Raw genomic sequence first — 23281 nt, 5'->3', positions numbered from 1 at the left:
ATAATAACAAAGAACCAAAGGGAGTTGAATCTGGCAAGTAACTTCCTTCCAAGAATCTATGTTAATAATTAACATCAAGACTAATGAAGAGTCTGAGGATAATATAGTTTAATAGTATCTCCTTGTCACTACTAGTACTGGCTCTATCTTATTTCCTGCTTATACAGAAACACATTTGCACAAATATATATAATGGCAGAAATGGACCTCATATCACCCATTCATTCCCCAGGATCTCAAGGATAAAAAATTTTTTAAAAAATATAAAAAATAATATAAAGTCCCTCAAAAAATTTTTAATGATTTTATAGTGTGAAATATTTATTAGTACAACTGACCAAAGTCCAAGATGTGAAGTTAATATGTTCAAGAGAATTGGGAGAGTGGGGTGGGTGAGGGAGGGAAATCACTCTCTTAGCTAACTGTATAGTATGTGATAAGAGTAATGTGTACTTTCTAATATAAAACCTGTCTACACATAGAGCTCAGCAATTCCTTTTCTGGATTTATATTCAAAATAATTGAAATTAGGATCCCAATGAGATATCTGTACAACATATTCATGAAAGCTCTATTCACAGGAGCCAAGAGGTTTAAGCAACCCAAATGTCCATCAACAGAGGAAGCAATAAACAAATATCATATATACAAACAATGTAATATTACTCACCTTTAAAAGGAAATTCTGACACATGTCACAACATGAATGAACCTTACATTAAGTGAAAATAACTAGTCAGAAAAAGACAAATACTCTACAATTCAACTTATAAGAAGTATCCAGACTGATCTCATTTGTAGAAACAAAGTAGAATGAAACTTGCCAAAGGCTAGAGAAAGAGGAAAGTAGAGTTTCGTAATGGTCATAGACTTCCAGTTTTGTCGGATGAAAAAGATCTGGAGATTGGTTGCACAATGTGAGTATACTTAACACTACTATACTATATACTTAGGAACAATTAAGAAAGTAAATTTTATGCCATGTGTATCTTACCACAATATTTTTGTAAGAAATCTCTAATCTCGAGACAATTTCTGATTTTCTCTCTTTTTTGCTTGCAGCAATCCCTTCAATAATGTATGCTATGTTGCTGCTGTTTTGTGATAGGGCAAATTCTTTTTTCACAGGAAATGGAAGAGTTTGTGCAGAGCTCTGGCGAAAATGGAATTGTGGTGTTTTCTTTGGGGTCAATGGTCAGTAACATGTCAGAAGACAGAGCCGAGGTGATTGCATCAGCCTTCGCTCAAATTCCACAAAAGGTAGATACAATAACTTAATCATGGACAACTCTTTAATAAGTCTGTGAAACTCTGTAAAGAGATGATTTTAGACATTTCCTATCACTTTGTCACTTGTTCCTTTTCTTTGAAGGACTTCTGAGCACACAGCACACATACAGATGCTCTCGGGAGTTAAATTTTAACAATAAATGTAGTCATGCAATATTGATTCAAGTCAAACAATTCCACTTTTCATTGTTTTTGGAAGTAGGGCTTAATAATTTGTAAGTTAAGAGAACATACTTCTTCGGTAGCACTAATTAACATTACTAAAAAATTATGCTGTTGTTGCTTAGTCATTAAGTCGTCTGAATCATTGCAATCCCATGGACTACAGCATGCTGGGCTCCCCTGTCCTTCACTATTACCCAGGGTTTGCCACGATTCATGTCCATTGATTTAGTGATGCTATCTAACCATGTCATCCTCTGCCAGCCCTTCTCCTTTTGCCTTCAACCTTTCCCAGATCAAGATCTTTCCAAACAGTTACCAGGTGGCCAGAGTATTGGAGCTTCCGCATCAGTACTTCCAATGAATATTCAAGATTGGCTTCCATTAGGAATGACTGGTTTGATGTCCTTGCAGTCCAAGGGATTCTCAAGAATCTTCTCCAGCACCACAATTCAAAAGCATTACTCTTTAGCGCTTAACCTTCTTTAAGGACTTCTTGTGTGGCTCAGATGGTAAAGCGTATGCCTACAATGCAGGAGACCTGGGTTCGACCCCTGGGTCAGGAAGATCCTCTGGAGAAGGAAATGGCAACCCACTCCAGTACTCTTGCCTGGAAAATCCCATGGATACAGGAGCCTGGTAGACCACAGTCTGTGGGGCCGCAAAGAGTAGGACATGACTGAGTGACTTCACCTTATCTTACCTTACCTAACCTTCTTTACTATCCAACTCTCATGTCCATACATGATTACTGGAAAAAAAATATAGCTTTGATTATATGGACCTCTTTTGGTAGAATGATGTCTCTGCTTTTAATATTCTGTCTAGATTTGTCATAGCTTTTCTTTCAAGAAGCAAGTGTCTTTTCATTTCATGGCTATAGTCACCATCCACAATGCTTTTCGAGCCCAAGAAAATAAAATATGTCACAGCTTCCACATTTTCCCCATATATTTGCCATGAAGTGATGGGACCAGATGTCATGAACGTATTGTTTTGAATGTGGAGTTTTAAGACAGCTTTTTCACTTTCCTCTTTCACCAACATCAAGAGTCTCTTTCAGGTCAGTTCAGTCACTCAGTCGTGTCTGACTCCTTGCGACCCCATGAATTGCAGCACGCCAGGCCTCCCTGTCCATCACCAACTCCCAGAGTTCACTAAAACTCATGTCCCTGGAGCCGGTGATATCATCCAGCCATCTCATCCTCTGTCGTCCCCTTCTCCTCCTGCCCCCAATCCCTCCCAGCATCAGAGTCTTTTCCAATGAGTCAACTCTTCACATGAGGTGGCCAAGGTACTGGAGTTTCAGCTATAGCATCAGTCCTTCCAATGAACATCCAGGGCTGATGTCCTTCAGAATGGACTGGTTGGCTCTCCTTGCAGTCCAAGGGACTCTCTAGGGTCTTCTCCATCACCACAGTTCAAAAGCATCAATTCTTCGGCGCTCAGCCTTCTTCACAGTCCAACTCTCACATCCATACATGACTACTGGAAAACCATAGCCTTGACTAGATGGACTTTTGTTGGCAAAGTAATGTCTCTGCTTTTGAATATGCTATCTAGGTTGGTCATAACTTTCCTTCCAAGGAGTAAGCGTCTTTTAATGTCATGGCTGCAGTCACCATCTGCAGTGATTCTGGAGCTCAAAAAAATAAAGTCTGACACTGTTTCCACTGTTTCCCCATCTATTTCCCATGAAGTGATGGGACCAGATGCCATGATCTTCGTTTTCTGAATATTGAGCTTTAAGCCAACTTATTCACTCACCTCTTTCACTTCATCAAGAGGCTTTTTAGTTCCTCTTCACTTTCTGCCATATGGGTGATGTCCTCTACATATCTGAGGTTATTGATATTTCTCCCAGCAAGCTTGATTCCAGCTTGTGAGCCCAGTATTTTACATGAGGCACTGTGCATATGTAAGTTAAGTAAGCAGAGTGACAATACACAGCTTTTGTGTACTCCTTTCCCCATTGAACCAGTCTGTTGTTTCATGTCTGGTTCTAACTGTTGCTTCTTCACCTGCATACAAGTTTCTCAGGAGACAGTTAAGGTGGTCTGGTATTCCCAGCTCTTTAAGAATTTTCCACAGTTTGTTGTGATCCATACAGTCAAAGGTTAACATAGTCAGTGAAGCAGAAGTAGATATTTTTCTGGAATTCTCTTGCTTTGTCTATGATCTAATGAATGATGGCAATTTGATCTGTGGTTCCTCTGCCTTTTCTAAACCCAGATTGCACATCTGGAAGTTCTTGGTTCATGTCTGCTCAGGCCGAGATAAATGATTTTTGAGTATTACCTTGCTAGCATGTGAAAGGAACATAATTTTACAGTACTTTGAACATTCTTTGGCATTACCCATCCTTGGGTTTGGAATGAAAACTGACCTTTCCCAGTCCTGTGGCCACTGTTATGTTTTCCAAATTTGCTGGCATATTGAGAGCAGCACTTCAACGGTATCATCTTTTAGGATTTGAAATATTTCAGCTGAAATTCCACTAGCTTTCTTCTCAGTAATACTTCCCAGGGTCCCATTTTCTTCACACTCCAAGATGTGTGGCTCTAGATGAATGACCACACCATCATGGTTATCCAGGTTACTAAGACCTCTTTTGTATAGTTCTTCTGTGTATTCTTGCCACGTCTTCTTAATGTCTTCTGCTTCTGTTAGGTCCATACCATTTCTGTCCTTTATTGTGCCCATCTTTGCATGAAATGATCCCTTGGGATCTCTAATTTACTTGAAGAGATCTCTAGTCTTTCACATCCCATTGATTTCTCTATTTCTTTGCATTGTTCATTGAAGTCCTTCTTACCTCTCCTATCTATCCTCTGCAATTCTGCATTCAGTTGAGTATATCTTTCTTTTCCTTTCCCCCTTGGCTTTCACTTCCTTTCTTTTCTCAACTATTTATAAAGCCTCCTCAGATAACCATTTTGCCTTCTGGCATTTCCTTTTCTTTGGGATGGTTTCATTCGCTGTCTCCTGTACAATGTTACACACCTCTATCCACAGTTCTTCAGGCACTCTGTATATCAGATATACTCCCTTAAATCTATTCATCACCTCCACTGTGTAATTATATGGGACTTGATTTCTGTTCTACCTGAATGGCTTAGCGGTTTTCCCCGCTTTCAATTTAAGTCTTTCTTTAATTCAAATCTGAATTTTGCACTCAGGTGCTCATGATCGGAACCACAGTCACTCCAGGTCTTGTTTTGCTGACTGTATAGAGCGTCTATCTTTGGCTGTAAAGAATATAATTAATCTGATTTCAGTATTGACCATCTGGTGATGTCCATGTATAGAGTCATCAGTTGTTGGAAAAAGATGTTTACTATGACCAGTGTGTTCTCTTAACTAAAGTCTGTTAGCTTTTGCCTGCTTCTTTTAGTACTACAAGGCCAAACTTGCCTCTTATCCTAGGTGTCTCTTGACTTCTTACTTTTACATTCCTATCCCCTTGATGAAAAGACTTCTTCTTCTTTTTTTTTTTTTTTTACTGTTAATTCTAGAAGGTCTTGTAGGTCTTACTGAAATCAATCAACATCAACTTCTTCAGCATTAGTGATTGGGGCACAGACTTGGATTGCTGTGATGTTGAATGGTTTACCTTGGAAATGAACCAAGATCATTCTGTGGTTTTTGAGATTGCACCCAAGCACTGCATTTCAGACCTTTTTGTTAACTGTGAGGCTACTCCATTTCTTCTAAGGGATTCTTAACCACAGTAGTAGATATAATGGTCATCTGAATTAAATTCATTGAACTTGACCATTTTAGTTCATGGATTCCTAAGATGTTGATATTTACTCTTGCCATATCCTGCTTGACCATGTCCACCTACCTTGATTTCATTGGCCTCACATTCCAGGATCCTATGTTATTTACAGCATCAGACTTTCACCACCAGACACATCCACAACTAAGCATCATTTCTTCATTGGCCCAGTCACTTCATTCTTTCTGGAACTATTAGTAATTGCCCTCCACTCATCCTCAACAGCATATTGGATACCTTCTGACCTGGAGAACTCATCTTCCAGTGTCATATATTTTGTCTTTCCATACTGTTCATGTGGTTCTTATGGCACAAATACTGGAGTAGTTGTCCATTCCCTCCTCCAGTGGACCACAGTTTGTCAGAACACTCTGCTATGACCCATCTGCCCTTGGGTAGCCGTGCAGAGCATGGCTCATAGCTTCATTGAGTTACACAAGCCACTTTACCATGACAAGGCTGTGATCTATGAAGGGGATTAATAAATTATAAATAAGCCAAAATATTTATCTTAGGTGATTGACTGCATACATTTTCTTCTTTGTAATCAAAACGTGTAAAATTCTAATAAAATAATTTCCCATTTTAACTACTTGATATAAGTAAACTCTTTTATAGCAGTCAAAAATAAATCAGTGAATACTGACTTTTGAAAATGAGCACTAGCATATAAAGAAAGCAAATGAATATGTAGCTTATGTGCAATCTGCCACTGACTTATTGTATTAGAAATAAAACCACTTATCCATGAAAGAAAAGCTATGACTAGTCTAGACAGTGCATTAAAAAGCAAAGACAGCACTTTCCTGGACAAGTCCATATAGTCAAAGCTATGGTTTTTTAGTAGTCATGTATGGATGTGAGAGTTGGACCATAAAGAAGGCTGAGTGCCAAAAAATTGATGCTTTTGAATTGTGGTGTTGGAGAAGACTCTTGAGAGTCCCCTGGACAGCAGGATCAAACTGGTCGATCCTAACTTAATTAACTTTGAATATTCATTGGAAGGACTGATGCTAGAGCTGAAGCTCCAATACCCTTGGCCACCTGATGCAAAGAGATGACTCATTGAAAAAGACCTTGATGCTGAGAAAGATTAAGGGCAGGAGGGAAAGGGAGTGACAGAGGATGTGTTGCTTGGATAGCAACACCGAATCAATGCATATGAATATGAGCAACTTCTGAGAGATAGTGAAGGACAGGGAAGCCGAGCATGCTGCACTCCATGGAGTGCAAAGAGTTGGACACAACTTAGTGACTGTAAAGCAACAACAAAGCAGTTTTTTTTCTTTTAATATTTGAATTGTTCATTGAAAATCTCACTGTCTCTGCCATCATGTGAACATAATTAATACATCAAACATAGGTATTCCTATTTATGTCTTTGTATTACTAGTTACCATTACTTCATATGTCTTCATTTCCTTACATGTCATCTGGAAGGCATGTAATTATATGTATCTTAGTCAATTTAGAAAGTATTAGTATAACTTTGAAGTTCAACTCATAAAATAAAGTATTTCCTTTACTTTTAACAGGTGCTATGGAGATATGATGGCAAAAAACCAGATAACTTAGGACCCAACACCCGGTTGTATAAATGGCTTCCCCAGAATGACCTTCTTGGTGAGACTTGTCACAACAAATATGAAAACATGAGTAACAGCTGAGCAGAGTGAGAGTGCTTCAACAGGAAACACACTTACAAAGCAATTATTAAAACACTGAAAAGGAAAACTTGACTACTTTATTATAATTTTCTTTGCTATGAGAAAAAAAAGGAGAACACATAATAGTTGTCAGTTTATTCTACATAGTCACATCCCTCACAGCCAGAATCTTTACTTCAGCTGTAATTACTTCTCACAGTGAACTTTTCAATGATTTCCTGGATTGTTGTTCTGTCTCTGAATTCTTTCCTTATACTTATCATTTCCATTCTGTAGAGGTATGTTATATGCTACTAAAAAGACGAACTATTCTGCCATTACCAATGACTCTCAATTTCCTATTAAAAAAAAACACACAATCATTTTTGTGAAGCAATAACACACTTCATGATAAAATTTAGCTTTTCCTTCCTCTGGTTCCAGTGCCACTACCATTATCCTTCTTTTCCCCTGACACCATTCCTATCAAACTAAATGACTTCACTATATCTTTAGGTGAATAAATTCTGGCATGCCCTCCTCTTTCTTTGCACATGTGGTTTCTTTCACCCAGAATGGTCCTTCAAGTTGTTCACCTGCCAATCCTGGATTCATTTGTGATGTTCAAGTGACTCAGCACTTCTTTCACAAAATCTTCATTTACCCCTTCAGCAGACATAGCTGTTTCTTCCCTGAGTTCTGAAAGCAAGTTAAAAGCACTTTCAATATACATAATAATGTTATCTGAAAGATACTGCTTCTTCCAGTGCCTTATAATACCCATTTCTCATTTTACTCTGTTATAATTAATAATCTTCCTGAAATTCACTCAATCCTAGGCCATCCAAAAACCAAAGCCTTTATAACTCATGGTGGAAGTAATGGTGTTTATGAGGCCATCTATCATGGGATCCCTATGGTGGGCACTCCTTTGTTTGCTGATCAAGCTGATAACATCGCTCGAATGAAATCCAAGGGAACAGCTGTCAGGTTGGACTTGGAAACAATGTCAACAAGAGATTTGCTCGATGCACTGAAGGAAGTCATTAATAATCCTTCGTGAGTATATATATATATATATATTTTTTTTTTCTTTACTAGCCAATCTTTCTAGGGAAGTTCGCATCTGAAGGCGAGGGAGGCAGCCATGAGTCTCCACATAAGCACAATGAGGTGTAAGATTTGCTCAATGTTTTGAAAACAGACAAAAATAACGGGTTGTGAATGTCACATTAAGTTTTTTTCATGGTTTTATGGAAAAGGTTTGTCAGCGTTTTAAAGATAGTGGAGAAATTTTGAAAACTAAATCATTAGAATAAGAAGAACCATTGAAATTCTAATGGATTGAGAAGCATTAAGAACAAAGTTATTGTAGGCAACCATGAACAATATGGATACTCATCTGCCCACTTTACTCTTTCAGCGTATGAACTTGTCAAATTTTTTTTTTAATTTTTACTTTATTTTACTTTACAATACTGTATTGGTTTTGCCATACATTGACATGAATCCACCACTGGTATACATGCATTCCCAAACATGAACCCCTCTCCCACCTCCCTCCCCATAACATCTCTCTAGGTCATCACCATGCACCATCCCCAAGCATGCTGTATCCTGCTTTGGACATAGACTGGCGATTCGATTCTTACATGACAGTACACATGTTACAATGCCATTCTCCCAAATCATCCCACCCTCTCCCTCTCCCTCTGAGTCCAAAAGTCTGTTATACACATCTGTGTCTTTTTTCCTGTCTTGCATACAGGGTCGTCATTGCCATCTTCCTAAATTCCATATATATGTGTTAGTATACTGTACTGGTGTTTTTCTTTCTGGCTTACTTCACTCTGTACAATCGGCTCCAGTTTCATCCATCTCATCAGAACTAATTCAAATGTATTCTTTTTAATGGCTCAGTAATACTCCATTGTGTATATGTACCCCAGCTTTCTTATCCATTCATCTGCTGATGGACATCTAGGTTGTTTCCATGTCCTGGCTATTATAAACAGTGCTGCGATGAACATTGGGGTACATGTGTCTCTTTCAATTCTGGTTTCCTCGGTGTGTATGCCCAGCAGTGGGAGTGCTGGGTCATAAGGCAGTTCCATTTGCAATTTTTTAAGGAATCTCCACACTGTTCTCCATAGTGGATGTACTAGTTTGCATTCCCACCAACAGTGTAGGAGGGTTCCCTTTCTCCACACCCTCTCCAGCATTTATTGTTTGCAGATTTTTGGATCCCAGACATTCTGACTGGTGTGAAGTGGTACCTCATTGTGGTTTTGATTTGCACTTCTCTAATAATGAGTGATGTTGAGCATCTTTTCATGTGTTTGTTAGCCATCCGTATGTCTTCTTTGGAGAAATGTCTATTTAGTTCTTTGGCCCATTTTTTGATTGGGTTGTTTATTTTTCTGGAATTGAGCTGCAGGAGTTGCTTGTATATTTTTGAGATTAGTTGTTTGTCAGTTGCTTCATTTGCTATTATTTTCTCCCATTCAGAAGGCTGTCTTTTCACCTTGCTTATATTTTCCTTTGTTGTGCAGAAGCTTTTAATTTTAATTAGATCCGATTTGTTTATTTTTGCTTTTATTTCCAGTATTCTGGGAGGTGGATCATAGGGGATTCTGCTGTGATTTATGTCTGAGAGTGTTTTGCCTATATTCTCCTCTAGGAGTTTTATTGTTTCTGGTCTTACATTTAGATCTTTAATCCATTTTGAGTTTATTTTTGTGTATGGTGTTAGAAAGTGATCTAGTTTCATTCTTTTACAAGTGCTTGACCAGTTTTCCCAGCACCACTTGTTAAAGAGATTGTCTTTACTCCATTGTATATTCTTGCCTCCTTTGTCAAAGATAAGGTGTCCATATGTGTGTGGATTTATCTCTGGACTTTCTATTTTCTACCATTGATCTATATTTCTGCCTTTGTGCCAGTACCATGCTGTCTTGATGACTGTGGCTTTGTAGTAGAGCCTGAAGTCAGGCAAGTTGATTCCTCCAGTTCCATTCTTTCTCAGGATTGCTTTGGCTATTTGAGGTTTTTTGTATTTCCATACAAATCTTGAAATGATTTGTTCTAGTTCTGTGAAAAATGTGGCTGGTAGCTTGATAGAGATTGCATTGAGTTTGTAAATTGCTTTGGGTAGTATGCTCATTTTCACTATATTGATTCTTCCACTCTATGAACATGGTATATTTCTCCATCTATTAGTGTCCTCTTTGATTTCTTTCATCAGGGTTTTATAGTTTTCTATATATAGGTCTTTAGTTTCTTTTTTTAAATTAATTTATTTATTTTTTTAATTTTAAAATCTTTAATTCTTACATGCCATCCCAAGCATGACCGCCCCTCCCACCTCCCTCCCCACAACATCTCTCTGGGTCATCCCCATGCACCCGCCCCAAGCATGCTGCACCCTATGTCAGACATGGACTGGCGATTCAATTCTTACATGATAGTATACATGTTAGAATTCCCATTCTCCCAAATCATCCCACCCTCTCCCTCTCCCTCTGAGTCCAAAAGTCCATTATACACATCTGTGTCTTTTTTCCTGTCTTGCATACAGGGTCGTCATTGCCATCTTCCTAAATTCCATATATATGTGTTAGTACACTGTATTGGTGTTTTTCTTTCTGGCTTACTTCACTCTGTATAATTGGCTCCAGTTTCATCCATCTCATCAGAACTGATTCAAATGAATTCTTTTTAACGGCTGAGTAATACTCCATTGTGTATATGTACCACAGCTTTCTTATCCATTCATCTGCTGATGGACATCTAGGTTGTTTCCATGTCCTGGCTATTATAAACAGTGCTGCGATGAACATTGGGGTACATGTGTCTCTTTCAATTCTGGTTTCCTCAGTGTGTATGCCCAGAAGTGGGATTGCTGGGTCATAAGGTAGTTCTATTTGCAATTTTTTAAGGAATCTCCACACTGTTCTCCATAGTGGCTGTACTAGTTTGCATTCCCACCAACAGTGTAGGAGGGTTCCCTTTTCTCCACACCCTCTCCAGCGTTTATTGCTTGCAGATTTTTGTATCGCAGCCATTCTGACTGGTGTGAAGTGGTACCTCATTGTGGTTTTGATTTGCATTTCTCTAATAATGAGTGATGTTGAGCATCTTTTCATGTGTTTGTTAGCCATCCGTATGTCTTCTTTGGAGAAATGTCTATTTAGTTCTTTGGCCCATTTTTTGATTGGGTTGTTTATTTTTCTGGAGTTGAGCTGCATAAGTTGCTTGTATATTTTTGAGATTAGTTGTTTGTCAGTTGCTTCATTTGCTATTATTTTCTCCCATTCAGAAGGCTGTCTTTTCATCTTGCTTATATTTTCCTTTGTTGTGCAGAAGCTTTTTATTTTAATTAGATCCCATTTGTTTATTTTTGCTTTTATTTCCAGAATTCTGAGAGGTGGATCGTAGAGGATCCTGCTGTGATTTATGTCGGAGAGTGTTTTGCCTATATTCTTCTCTAGGACTTTTATAGTTTCTGATCTTACGTTTAGATCTTTAATCCATTTTGAGTTTATTTTTGTGTACGGTGTTAGAAAGTGATCTAGTTTCATTCTTTTACAAGTGGTTGACCAGTTTTCCCAGCACCACTTGTTAAAGAGATTGTCTTTACTCCATTGTATATTCTTGCCTCCTTTGTCAAAGATAAGGTGTCCATATGTGTGTGGATTTATCTCTGAGCTTGCTATTTTGTTCCATTGATCTATGTGTCTGTCTTTGTGCCAGTACCATACTGTCTTGATGACTGTGGCTTTGTAGTAGAGCCTGAAGTCAGGCAAGTTGTTTCCTCCAGTTCCATTCTTCTTTCTCAAGATTGCTTGGCTATTCAAGGTTTTTTGTATTTCCATACAAATCTTGAAATTATTTGTTCTAGTTCTGTGAAAAATGTGGCTGGTAGCTTGACAGGGATTGCATTGAATTTGTAAATTGCTTTGGGTCGTATACTCATTTTCACTATATTGATTCTTCCGATCCATGAACATGGTATATTTCTCCATCTATTAGTGTCCTGTTTGATTTCTTTCATCAGTGTTTTATAGTTTTCTATATATAGGTCTTTAGTTTCTTTAGGTAGATATATTCCTAAGTATTTTATTCTTTTCGTTGCAATGGTGAATGGAATGTTTCCTTACTTTCTTTTTCTACTTTCTCATTCTTAGTGTATAGGAATGCAAGGGATTTCTATGTGTTGATTTTATATCCTGCAACTTTACTATATTCATTGATTAGCTCTAGTAATTTTTCTGGTGGAGTCTTTAGGGTTTTCTATGTAGAGGATCATGTCATCTGCAAACAGTGAAAGTTTTACTTCTTCTTTTCCAGTTCGGATTCCTTTTATTTCTTTTTCTGCTCTGATTGCTGTGGCCAATACTTCCAGAACTATGTTGAATAGTAGCGGTGAAATTGGGCACCCTTGTCTTGTTCCTGACTTTAGGGGAAATGCTTCCAATTTTTCACCATTGAGGATAATGTTTGCTGTGGGTTTGTCATAGATAGCTTTTATTATGTTGAGGTATGTTCCTTCTATTCCTGCTTTCTGGAGAGTTTTTATCATAAATGGATGTTGAATTTTGTCAAAGGCCTTCTCTGCATCTATTGAGATAATCATATGGCTTTTATTTTTCAATTTGTTAATGTGGTGAATTACATTGATTGATTTGTGGATATTGAAGAATCCTTGCATCCCTGGGATAAAGCGTACTTGGTCATGGTGTATGATCTTTTCAATGTGTTGTTGGATTCTGATTGCTTGAATTTTGTTGAGGATTTTTGCATCTATGTTCGTCAGTGATATTGGCCTGTAGTTTTCTTTTTTTGTAGTATCTTTGTCAGGTTTTGGTATTAGGGTGATGGTGGCCTCATAGAATGAGTTTGGAAGTTTACCTTCCTCTGCAATTTTCTGGAAGAGTTGGAGTAGGATAGGTGTTAGCTCTTCTCGAAATTTTTGGTAGAATTCAGCTGTGAAGCCGTCTGGACCTGGGCTTTTGTTTGCTGGAAGATTTCTGATTACAGTTTCAATTTCTGTGCTTGTGATGGGTCTGTTAAGATTTTCTATTTCTTTCTGGTTCAGTTTTGGAAAATTGTGCTTTTCTAAGAATTTGTCCATTTCTTCCACGTTGTCCATTTTATTGGTGTATAACTGCTGATAGTAGCCTCTTATGATCCTTTGTATTTCTGTGTTGTCTGTTGTGATCTCTCCATTTTCATTTCTAATTTTATTGATTTGATTTTTCTCTCTTTGCTTCTTGATGAGTCTGGCTAATGGTTTGTCAATTTTATTTATCCTTTCAAAGAACCAGCTTTTTGATTGGCTTTGTTGATTTTTGCTCTGGTCTCTTTTGTTTCTTTTGCATTTATTTCTGCCCTAATTTTTAAGATTTCTTTCCTTCTACTAACTCTGGGGTTCTCCAATTCTTCCTTTTCTAGTTGCTTTAGGTGTAGAGGTAGGTTATTTATTTGACTTTTTTCTTGTTTCTTGAGGTATGCCTGTATTGCTATGAACTTTCCTCTTAGCACTGCTTTTATAGTGTCCCACAGGTTTTGGGTTGTTGTGTTTTCATTTCCATTAATTTCTATGCATATTTTGATTTCTTTTTGATTTCTTCTGTGATTTGTTGGTTATTCAGATGTGTGTTGTTCAACCTCCATATGCTGGAATTTTTAATAGTTTTTCTGCTGTAATTGAGATCTAATCTTAATGCATTATGGTCAGAAAAGATGCTTGGAATGATTTCGATTTTTTTGAATTTTTCAAGTTTAGATTTATGGCCCAGGATGTGATCTATCCTGGAGAATGTTCCATGAGCACTTGAGTAAAAGGTGAAATTCATTGTTTTGGGGTGAAATGTCTTTAGATATCAATTAGGTCTAACTGGTCTAATGTATCATTTAAAGTTTGTGTTTCTTTGTTAATTTTCTGTTTAGTTTATCTGTCCATAGGTGTGAGTGGGATATTAAAGTCTCCCACTATTATTGTGTTATTGTTGATTTCCCCTTTCATACTTGTTAGCGTTTGTCTTACATACTGCGGTGCTCCTATATTGGGTGCATATATATTTACAATTGTTATATCTTCTTCTTGGATTGATCCTTTGATCATTATGTAGTGGCCTTCTTTGTCTCTTTTCACAGCCTTTGTTTTAAAGTCTATTTTATCGGATATGAGTATTGCCACTCCTGCTTTCTGTTGGTCTCTATTTGCATGGTACATCTTTTTCCAGCCCTTCACTTTCAGTCTGTATGTATCCCTTGTTTTGAGGTGGGTCTCTTGTAAGCAGCATACAGAGGGGTCTTGTTTTTGTATCCATTCGGCCAGTCTTTGCCATTTGGTTGGGACATTGAACCCATTTACGTTTAAGGTAATTATTGATAAGTATGATCCCGTTACCATTTACTTTATTGTTTTGGGTTCGGGTTTATACACCCTTTTGTGTTTCCTGTCTAGAGAATATCCTTTAGAATTTGTTGGAGAGCTGGTTTGGTGGTGCTGAATTCTCTCAGCTTTTGCTTGTCTGTAAAGCTTCTGATTTCTCCTTCGTATTTGAATGAGATCCTTGCTGGGTACAGTAATCTGGGCTGTAGGTTATTTTCTTTCATCACTTTAAGTATGTCTTGCCATTCCCTCCTGGCCTGAAGAGTTTCTATTGAAAAATCAGCTGTTATCCTTATGGGAATCCCCTTGTGTGTTATTAATTGTTTTTCCCTTGCTGCTTTTAATATTTATTCTTTGTGTTTGATCTTTGTTAATTTGATTAATATGTGTCCTGGGGTGTTTCGCCTTGGGTTTATCCTATTTGGAACTCTCTGGGTTTCTTGGACTTGGGTGATTATTTCCTTCCCCATTTTAGGGAAGTTTTCAACTATTATCTCCTCAAGGATTTTCTCATGGTCTTTCTTTTTGTCTTCTTCTTCTGGAACTCCTATAATTCGAATGTTGGAGCGTTTCATATTGTCCTGGAGGTCTCTGAGATTGTCCTCGTTTCTTTTCATTCATTTTTCTTGTTTCCTCTCTGATTCATTTATTTCTACCATTCTATCTTCTATTTCACTAATCCTATCTTCTGCCTCCGTTATTCTGCTATTTGTTGCCTCCAGAGTGTTTCTGATCTCGTTTATTGCATTATTCATTGTATATTGACTCTTTTTTATTTCTTCTAGGTCCTTGTTAAACCTTTCTTGCATTTTCTCAATCCTTGTCTCTAGGCTATTTCTCTGTGATTCCATTTTGATTTCAAGATTTTGGATCATTTTCACTATCAATATTCAGAATTCTTTCTCAGGTAGATTCCCTACCTCTTCCTCTTTGGTTTGGTTTGGTGGGCAACTCTCCTGTTCCTTTACCTGCTGAGTATTCCTCTGTCTCTTCATCATGGTTATATTGCTGCGTTTGGGGTGGCCTTTTTGTATTCTGGGAATTTGTGGAGTTCTCTTTATTATGGAGCTTCCTCACTGTGGGTGGAGTTGCATCAGTGGCTTGTCTAGGTTTCCTGGATAGGGAGGCTTGTGTTGGAGTTCTGGTGGGTGGAGCTGGGTTTCTTCTTTCTGGACTGCAGTGGAGTGACCAGTAATGGGTTATGAGACGTCAAAGGTTTTGGAGTAACTTTGAACTGCCTGTATATTGAAGCTCAGGTGTGTGTTCCTGTATTGCTTGAGAATTTGCGTGGTATGTTTTGTTCTGGAACTTGTTGGTCCTTGGGTGGAGCTTGGTTTCAGTGTAGGTATGGAGGCATTTGATGAGCTCCTGTTGCTTAATGTTCCCTGAATTCAGGAGTTCTCTGATGTTTTCAGGCTTTGGACTTAAGCCTCCTGTTTCTGGTTTTCTGTTTTATTTTTACAGTAGCCTCTAGACTTCTCCATCTATATAGCACCGATGATAAAACATCTAGGTTAAAGATGAAAAGTTTCTCCACATTGAGGGACACCCAGAGAGGTTCACTGAGTGACAAGAAGAGAAGAGGGAGGAGGTAGTTAGAGGTGACTGGAATGAGATGCGGTGAGATCAAAAGAGGAGAGAGCAAGCTAGCCAGTAGTCACTTCCTTATGTGCGTTCCATAGTCTTTACCGCTCAGATGTATTTACAGAGTTATACAGGGAAGAGGAGAGGGAGGAAGTAGATAGAGGTGGCCAGGAGGATAAGAGAGAGGAATGAGAAGGAGAGAGACAAATCCTTCCAGTAACCAGTTCCTTAGGTGTTCTCCACCATCTGGAACACACAGGGATTCACAGAGTTGGATAGAGAAGAGATGGGGGAGAAAAGAGACAGAGGCCACCTGGTGGAGAAAAAGGAGAGTCCAAAGGAGGAGAGAGTGGTCAAGCCAGTAATCTCGGTCTCAGGTGAAATTGGGTAGTGAAGTTTGGGTTTTTAAATGTACAAAATTGACAACAAAAACCAAAGAGCAAAGATTAAAAATCTAGAGTAGAGGTAGGATTTTCAAAAATACAATATTAAAGAAAAGAAGCAGAATGAAAAAGGAAAAAAGGAAAAAAAAGGAAAGATTAAAAAAAGGCACAAGAATTATTTTAAAAAAAAAAAACAACACCAACAACCACCCAAAGACTATATATGGTGTTTGCCTTAAAAAAAAAAAAAAAGAGTCATTTTTTTAAATAGTAATAATAGGTTATAGAAATAAAAATTAGAGGAGAAATAGAAGACAACTATAAAAAAAAAGTTAGAAAAAAAAAAGGAATGATTTTAAAAATAGTAAAAATATATCTAGCCCTTCTCTGATGTTGTGGGCAGTGTGGGGTCACTTCCAAGGCGGTTCCGTCTGTTTAGCTTCTTCTGTTTGCTGGTTTTTTAGGCTCCCTAGTTCGGTCGTGCTGTGGGGAGGTGGGGATGCTGCAAACAAATAGCGCTGTCGTGTGCACACAGTGTCTCAGCCCCGCTGGACCTGTCCCTTCTCATGGCGTACAAACCGCTCTGTCTCTACAATGCTCAGCCAGGAACCTTCTAGGGCCGGTCCTAGGCTGCGTGCACTTCCCCAGTCTAAGCCGCTCTGGTTCCGTGCTCAGGTAGCCCTCAGAGGCACAGATTCGGTTGGGACTGCATTTTGTGCCCTTCCCGGGTGCGAGTAGCTCAGGAGTTTGGAGAGCGCAATCACTGCGACTTGTCGCCTTTTCTGCCTCTGCTGCTCAGTTTTCTGGGTGGACTGCTGGCGCCCCTTGTGAGGCAGATGGTGACTGTCAAGCACCCCCAGAAGTTGTAGCAAAGAAGCCTGCTTGCAGTTTGGCAAGTGAAGTCTCTCTGGGTCTGCAATTGCCACTTTCCAGCCCTTACGGCTCTGGCTGCCTGTCCCCGGCAGGGGATGGTGTGCAGCCAGCTTTTTCCATTCCGTCCTTTGTTCTGTGCTCGGTCCTGGTGCTGTCTTATGTTTGAGCTTTTCGCGTGGTAGCTATCCCACAGTCTGGTTTGCTAGCCCAAGTTAGATCGTTCTGGTTGCGAGTGGGGTGTTCCTGCCCGATTCTTACAAAGCACTGCAGCCCGTGACGCGCTTCTCTGCCCTGCCCCCACTTCCTAGTGGCGGATGCAGGCGTCTGTGCTGCTTTTCCCCTGGGGGAGTTACTGGTGGGCTTGTAATCTCTTGGTTTTAATTATTTATTTATTTTTCCCTTCCTGTTATGTTGCCCTCTGTGTTTCCAAGGCTCACCACAGACTCGGCAGGGAGAGTCTTTCCTGGTGTTTGGAAACCCCTCTTCTTAAAATTCCCTTCCCGGGATGGGCTTCCCTTCCCAGGACAGAGCTCCTTCCCCACCTCCTTTGTCTCCTTTTTCATCTTTTATATTTTTTCCTACCTGTTTTTGAAGACAATGGTCTGCTTTTCTGCTTGCCTGATGTCCTCTGCCAGCCTACAGAAGTTCTTTCGTGGAGTTTGCTCGGCATTGAAATGTTCTTTTGAGGAATTTGTGAGGGAGAAAGTGGTCTTCCCATCCTATTCCTCCACCATCTTAGGACCGCCACAAATATTTTAAACTCTTAAAAGATAGTTTATTTTCAGTAAACCACCATGATATAATCCATTTCAAATTCCAATTACATTTACTATTTTCCAAGTTTTCTATGCTAATATTTTGACTCCATCTCTGATAAATGATAAACAGCTATAATTTTCTAACTACCCAGTTTCAAATATGTATATCCTATTTATAAATGTGGGTATATTTTTGTTTTGTTTTGTTTTTTTAATTTTTTTACTGTGGTCATTTTGTCTTGTTTGGAAGAATTATAAAATCTAAACATAATTGACTTGGGAAGAATATGTTAATATGAAAAAGTGAAAGTGTTGATTTCTCAATTGTATTTGACTCTTTGGGACCCCATAGACTGTATCCCACCAATCCTCAGCCCATGGAATTTTCCAGGCAAGAACATGGGAGTAGGTAGCCACTCCCCTCTCCAGAGGATCTTGCTGACCCAGGGATCAAACCAGGTCTCTGCATTGCAGGCCAATTCTTTACATCTGAGCCAACAGGGAATCCCATATGTTGGGATATTCCTTTTTGTAAAAAATGTTACACAATTTTTACAGCTTATTTTCAATTTACACTAATTACCAAATAGTGGTTAAATTTCCAGTGTTGTATAACACCTCCTTGAGCTTATGTGATTCCCAGTAATTTTGCCTCCTACTCCCCCACCTGTGTGTTTCTACTGCCCCAAATATGGTGTCCAATAGATTGTTCTCTGTATCTGCTAGTCTGTAATAATATTTGATCCCATCATTCATACATGGTAAACAACTAGAATTTTCTAATTTTCTCAATTACAACTACGTAGATACACCTTATAAATGTAAGCATATTCAGAGCTCTTTGATTCGTGCTCATTTTTGTCTTATTTGGAATAGGTAGTTATGTTGGGATATCCCTATTTAAAAAACACATTTTCTGAAAACAGAAATAATTAATTTCCAAATCACTTCAGGATATACATGAATTTCAATGACACAATTATATTAATATCACAAATATGATGTATATATTCCCCATTTTGTCATAATGACTTTGTGAAGGAAGCATTTTGAGAATGTGCCAGTAATGGCAGCAAAATGCATTGTGTTTTATAAGCAGTGTTATTTAAATTTAATTTTAGCACAGCTATTGTCATAAGTGAGCAGCATAAAAAGCACTTTTCTTCTTTTTTTGAAAGAAGCAAATCTTTCTTTTGCTGTTTTTATGTAAATGTACATATCTCTAGTATATTTGTATGCCTTTTTAATTTTTAATAATGTAATGTTGGTGTCAAAAATGAAAATATACTGAATGTTCATGATATGCTACATGTTGTATTTAGTAAAACAGTGTTACTTTACACATTTTAAGTAACTTCTTTATTGTAGTCTATTCCTCTTGTATTAAATATATATTTCCAGGATTACTGCAGTCTTTGCAAAAACCCAGTGCTCCTCCTGTGTTTTTGACAGTAAAGGGAGAAAAGTTACTTCCATTGTTATTACCACACTGCCATGTTATAGCACTTTGTGATTTAAGGTTCATGAGCTATATCTCTTTATTCTTCCTTCTTGGCTATTAGTCTGCCATTATTTCAGTAATAGAAACAAGTGTGTCTGCAATGCCTGAGAGTGAAATGTTGAGCCTTCTCCAGAAGGCTCCTGACAAAGAACCAGAACAACAATACAAGAACCAGAACAACAGTACTAGTAAGCATTCACTGAGTGTCTACTGCATGCTAGGAATGCCTCTAAGAATCAATACAATATTCTCAAAATAATTAGATACTATTCCTAGCCATTTCATATAACAATGAAAAAACTGAGAAACAGATTCTATCATAATTGAGCCCTCCAAAGTAAAATTAAAAGTTTAAAAAATAAAAATGTTTTAAAAATGTTAGTAAAATGTTAGTAAAATTAATTTTCTTAAAAACAATCAGAGGAACAGAAAAATTAAAAAGCAGCCAACAAAGTAAGAGTCAGGAATCAAACTGAGTCAATCTACTTCCACACTCTCAACCACCACTTCACTAATGTAAGACCAGCCCTGTCTGGACATGTCTCCAAACCTCATCCCTGATTTACCTGCTATATCTAGATTATAACATTTTGAAATACATCTACCAGGTCTATTAACAATTCTTTATGAGATAATTCAAACTTTGGACAAACATATTACGAATTTCTTTTCTTTTCTTTCCCTTTGGGACAGCTTGTTCCATTCTTTAGAATACACAATCTTGTTCTCTCCCATTTTCTTTCTTTTCTTTTGTAGCTTGAAAACTGTGCATTTAAGAAATCCTAGCCCATAAGCTAATATCTCAATAATCACCTCGGAGACAATTATCTGTTTTTCTTCCACTCTGTGTTGCACTCTGTTACCATCTGCAAGGAATTTTCACATTTTTATCTATTATAGCTCATTCCATAAATGATAACTGTTTGATTTTCCTTCAGCTACAAAGAGAATGTGATGAGATTATCAGCCATTCAACATGATCAGCCTATGAAGCCCTTGGACAGAGCAGTCTTCTGGATCGAGTTTGTCATGCGCCACAAAGGAGCCAAGCACTTGCGGCCAGCTCTCCATGACCTCACCTGGTTCCAGTACCACTCTCTGGATGTCATTGGGTTCCTGCTGGCCTGTGTGGCAACTGCCATATTTGTCATCACAAAGTGTTGTCTATTTTGTTGCTGGAAGTTTGCTAAAACAGGAAAGAAGGGGAAAAGAGACTAGCTGTATCTGAGACTCAGCGCAGGTGTCCCCAACCTCTGAGATCGAATGCCTGATGATCTGAGGTGGAGCTGATGCAATAATAGAAATAAAGTGTGCAATACATGTAATGTGCTTGAATCGTCCCAAAACCATTGCTTCCTATCCCAGTCCATGGAAAATGGTCTTCCACGAAACTGGTTCCTGGGGCCTAAAAGTTTGGGTACTGCTGCTCTAGCAGTTCTGCCTCATAAGTAGAACTCCTCCATAAAATGATGTGGGTATGTATTGAAATTTATTATTTTAATGCAAAAGTATACTAAAAAGATGTGGTTGAATTTAACTGTTTTTCACATGTTGGGTGTAGAAACCAGAGCAATAAAAGTCTATTCACAGTATCCATATTACTTTGTAGATATTCAGAATTTTATCTTCATTTTTGTATAGAATTTTATAGCTTTTCCTTGCTATAGAGATTGTTCAATAATTGGAATTCTTTTGAAAGATTCACCCTTTAATTTTATTAGTGAGACCACTAATAGTTCTTCATTTTTACTGTGCATCCAGCCTCAACAACACTTCTTACCTAAAGCCATGGCAAGACACTTGCCTTCATCCAGTTAAACTCATTTGCCTTTGGAGTGTTCATGGAATTAGAAATGTAGCAACTGCTACATGCTTCCATCTATAAAACTGAGATATTTGCAAAAATCTTTAATTTCATGACCTAATTCTCTTTTTGTCACCCACCTTTTATTCATCTATTATTTTCACTCCCATAACCAGCTTTTGCTAATGGATATAAGTTCTCAACTGTATGTTAAGAAAATAATTAACTGAACTCTAAAGAGACTTTCGAATTTTCATTCTCTCCAAAGCTACCTGAATATATCTATGATCTTATCTATATCTATATACATATCTAAATCTATGTATATTTTTACAATTCAGGACAGAGCACCACTTAGCTACTTGCAGATATGATGAGAAATTCAATGGGTTTGTTGAACACAGACTGAATTATTTACTATTATATTATAATATGAGCTTCCCTGGTAGCTCAGCTGGTAAAGAAACTGCCTGCAATGCAGGAGACCCCGGTTCAATTCCTGGGTTGGAAAGATTCCCCTGGGGAAGGGATAGGCTACCCACTCCAGTATTCTTGGGCTTCCCTGGTGGCTCAGACAGTAAAGAATCTGCCTGCAACATGGGAGACCTGGGTTTGATACCAGGTTGGGAATATCCGCTGGGGAAGAGAATAGCTACCCACTCCAGTACACTGACCTAGAGACTTCCATGGACAGAGGAGCCTGGCAGGCTACAGTCCATGGGGTCCCAAAGAGCTGGATATGACTGAGCAACTTTCACTTTCATATTATATTATATCATAACCACACTTTAGATCAGCATTTCTCATTCTTTTGTCTCTTTCCTCAGGAAGCTATTGCGTCCTCCCTCCCATAACACTTACATGTAAACATTCAATCCTTTATCATGACAGAAAATATTATAGACATTATTTTCTTTAAACCTAGGTCCACTATGACTGAAATAAGCAGAAACAATGAGCACAAGACAAAAATCACGTAAATTTTGTAAAAACCTGGTGAATCAAATGAAAACAATCTGAAGGTACTGATGAAAACTGTACCTCAGAAAAGCAGTTTATTATCAAAATGTCCAGCTCAGGGAATGAGTCTTGTCTCTTTGATCAAGGGGACCACCATCCACAACATTTAAACAACATTCATCAGCCTTAGGCATAGTTTATTTTAAAGAAGAAACATTGAGGTTTGGGGAATTATAGGAAAATTTACCAAGAACTTCTCATAGAACCCACCTAGATAACTTACACATATTTAAAGAAAACTAAAACTAACAGAAAGTAAGAAGGTAGAACAATATGTTTCCATAGTAGAAAATGTTTTTAAATCAAGCATGTAGGCTTACAAAAGTTTCCTCAAATCTACACAGCAGCACGGGTAATAGATAAAGGGTTGGTAGTCACTGTGCAATAAGAAAGACTAAAAATCTCCAGTGAAAAGTCTGGCACTCCAATATGAAAATAAATGAAAAGTACAAACAGGAAATTCACAAAAGCGAAATGGCCAATGACATATAAAAGGTGGTATGGAAAATCTGGGAAATTTAAATTGTCAACAAGTAATATTCCTGCAAGTAATTTGTAGAACAAATAATCTGGGAGGACTAATTTTGAGGGAGTATAATATGGAAATACCATTGAAATAAAATTTATACACACTGTTTTATATAGTAACTCATTATCTAGTTATATGTCATGCAGAAAGACTTGTACATGTTCATGATTACACACTGAATATTCCCACTAGCACTTAAATGGCTATCAATTTGTCAACACACTAATCTACAACATAGATATGAGTTATACAGCCATGAAAGAAAACAGTTCAATTATGGGCAATGTTGTTAAATACTCCTCGTGTCACATTACTAAACAAATAAAAAGTTCCAGAAATTCTAAAAAACATAAGCATGACACTCATCTTTGGAAATAAAATTAAACACATTGTATGTAAATATATGTAAATTTGTAGACCACAGAGGAAACAATCTTTAGAATACACTGAATTTCCAATAACTTCCAGGTGTTCAAGGCAGTTTTAGAAAAGGCAGAGGAACCAGAGATCAAATTGCCAACATCCACTGGATCATCAAAAAAGCAAGAGAG

The 23281-nt window shown here is 37.9% G+C and overlaps 1 protein-coding gene across 2 annotated transcripts in view; it reads left to right on the top strand.

Annotated features, from left to right (window-relative positions):
* Positions 1-20975, top strand: part of LOC114115345 (UDP-glucuronosyltransferase 2B18-like) — a 31265-nt gene extending 10290 nt beyond the window's left edge. For both annotated transcript variants that reach the window (XM_042251472.2, XM_042251471.1), the window contains 4 exons: positions 1129-1260; positions 6769-6856; positions 7719-7938; positions 20316-20975. In XM_042251472.2, coding sequence (XP_042107406.1) covers positions 1129-1260; positions 6769-6856; positions 7719-7938; positions 20316-20595 — 720 coding nt within the window. In that variant the 3' untranslated portion in view covers positions 20596-20975. The remainder of the gene's footprint in view (positions 1-1128; positions 1261-6768; positions 6857-7718; positions 7939-20315) is intronic.
* The last annotated feature ends 2306 nt before the right edge of the window (positions 20976-23281 follow it).

The sequence above is a fragment of the Ovis aries genome, chromosome 6 (assembly GCF_016772045.2).
Source record: "Ovis aries strain OAR_USU_Benz2616 breed Rambouillet chromosome 6, ARS-UI_Ramb_v3.0, whole genome shotgun sequence".
NCBI lineage: Eukaryota > Metazoa > Chordata > Mammalia > Artiodactyla > Bovidae > Ovis > Ovis aries.
This window is presented reverse-complemented; position numbering and strand designations above follow the sequence as displayed.